The sequence below is a fragment of the Etheostoma spectabile genome, chromosome 5 (assembly GCF_008692095.1).
Source record: "Etheostoma spectabile isolate EspeVRDwgs_2016 chromosome 5, UIUC_Espe_1.0, whole genome shotgun sequence".
Lineage (NCBI taxonomy): Eukaryota > Metazoa > Chordata > Actinopteri > Perciformes > Percidae > Etheostoma > Etheostoma spectabile.
The window spans coordinates 25,525,996-25,527,026 of NC_045737.1; the positions used below are offsets into that span (position 1 = coordinate 25,525,996).

The 1,031-nt window shown below is 41.2% G+C and overlaps 1 protein-coding gene across 1 annotated transcript in view; it reads right to left on the reverse strand.

Moving 5' to 3' along the window:
• Positions 1–266: 266 nt before the first annotated feature.
• slc18a1 (solute carrier family 18 member A1) overlaps positions 267–1,031 on the reverse strand; it is a 17,021-nt gene continuing 16,256 nt past the window's right edge. The window contains 2 exon segments of the mRNA XM_032516633.1: positions 267–372; positions 375–402. Of these exon segments, the coding sequence (XP_032372524.1) occupies positions 329–372; positions 375–402 (72 nt within the window). The 3' untranslated portion in view covers positions 267–328.

The window sequence follows — 1,031 nt, forward strand, 5'->3', positions numbered from 1 at the left end:
AGAAAGTGACCCAAAGGACTCTGATGAAGATGTAATTCTACATCAAAAAGTTAGTCACTGTTATGCATCTTAACTAAAAAAAAGAAGACATCTGGGTTGCACCGGCGATTCACATATGCGCTGTCCATTAATAGTCTATGGTTCAATGTTGCTGTTCTGCCTGTTTGACAACAGGAAGTCTGACGATGAAGGTTAAAACGTGTTTGCAGAAGACAACATCACAACATGGACATCATCCGGTGTGTGTGTGTGTGTGTGTGTGTGTGTGTGTGTGTGTGTGTGTGTGTGTGTGTGTGTTGTGCACTCCTCCGAGTCTTTCACTGTGTCGCTAAGGAAACTCACGACTCTCCTTCTGTGTGTTGTAGCTTTTCCGTGCATCACACACTCCTGGTCGATGATTGCCTGAACAACACCACACACCACACAACACAAAAACACACACCACACAACAACCAACACACAAACACACACAACAAACCAACCACACAAACACACACACACACACACAGTTGATCAATAAACCTACCTGTATGTTGTTATCTGCGTGTAATTTTTTCCGTGGGAGACACTCTTGCTTGCAGTGACACACAGATCATACAAGAGAACGGCGTAGATTTTTGGAAGTGGGTTTACATGAGGTACTTATTTATTGTCAGTGTATTACACCTACAGTGGATTGCGGTCATCACATCCCTTAGTTTGGAGAAGCCGGCAGAATTACAGACACGGAAGCTATAAGCAATGTACTGCTGTGGACGAGGGCAGCAGCTCAACATATTTTTCCCAAATAAATTTCAGTTAAAATGCACACCATAATGAGAATACTTCCATGGCATCCATGGCAACATTATACTTCCTGTCTTTCTTTTTTTTTCAATAAATTTAAATCAACGTTTTAAAGGATAAGAGGTGTTCAGATTGTTTAAATAAAGTTGATTGAACATTAGAAAGGCATACAAATACCTGCGCCATGTCTGAGTGTATACCATAGACAGTTAAAGAAATGGACCAACAGATCCCGTTGTTCTAGA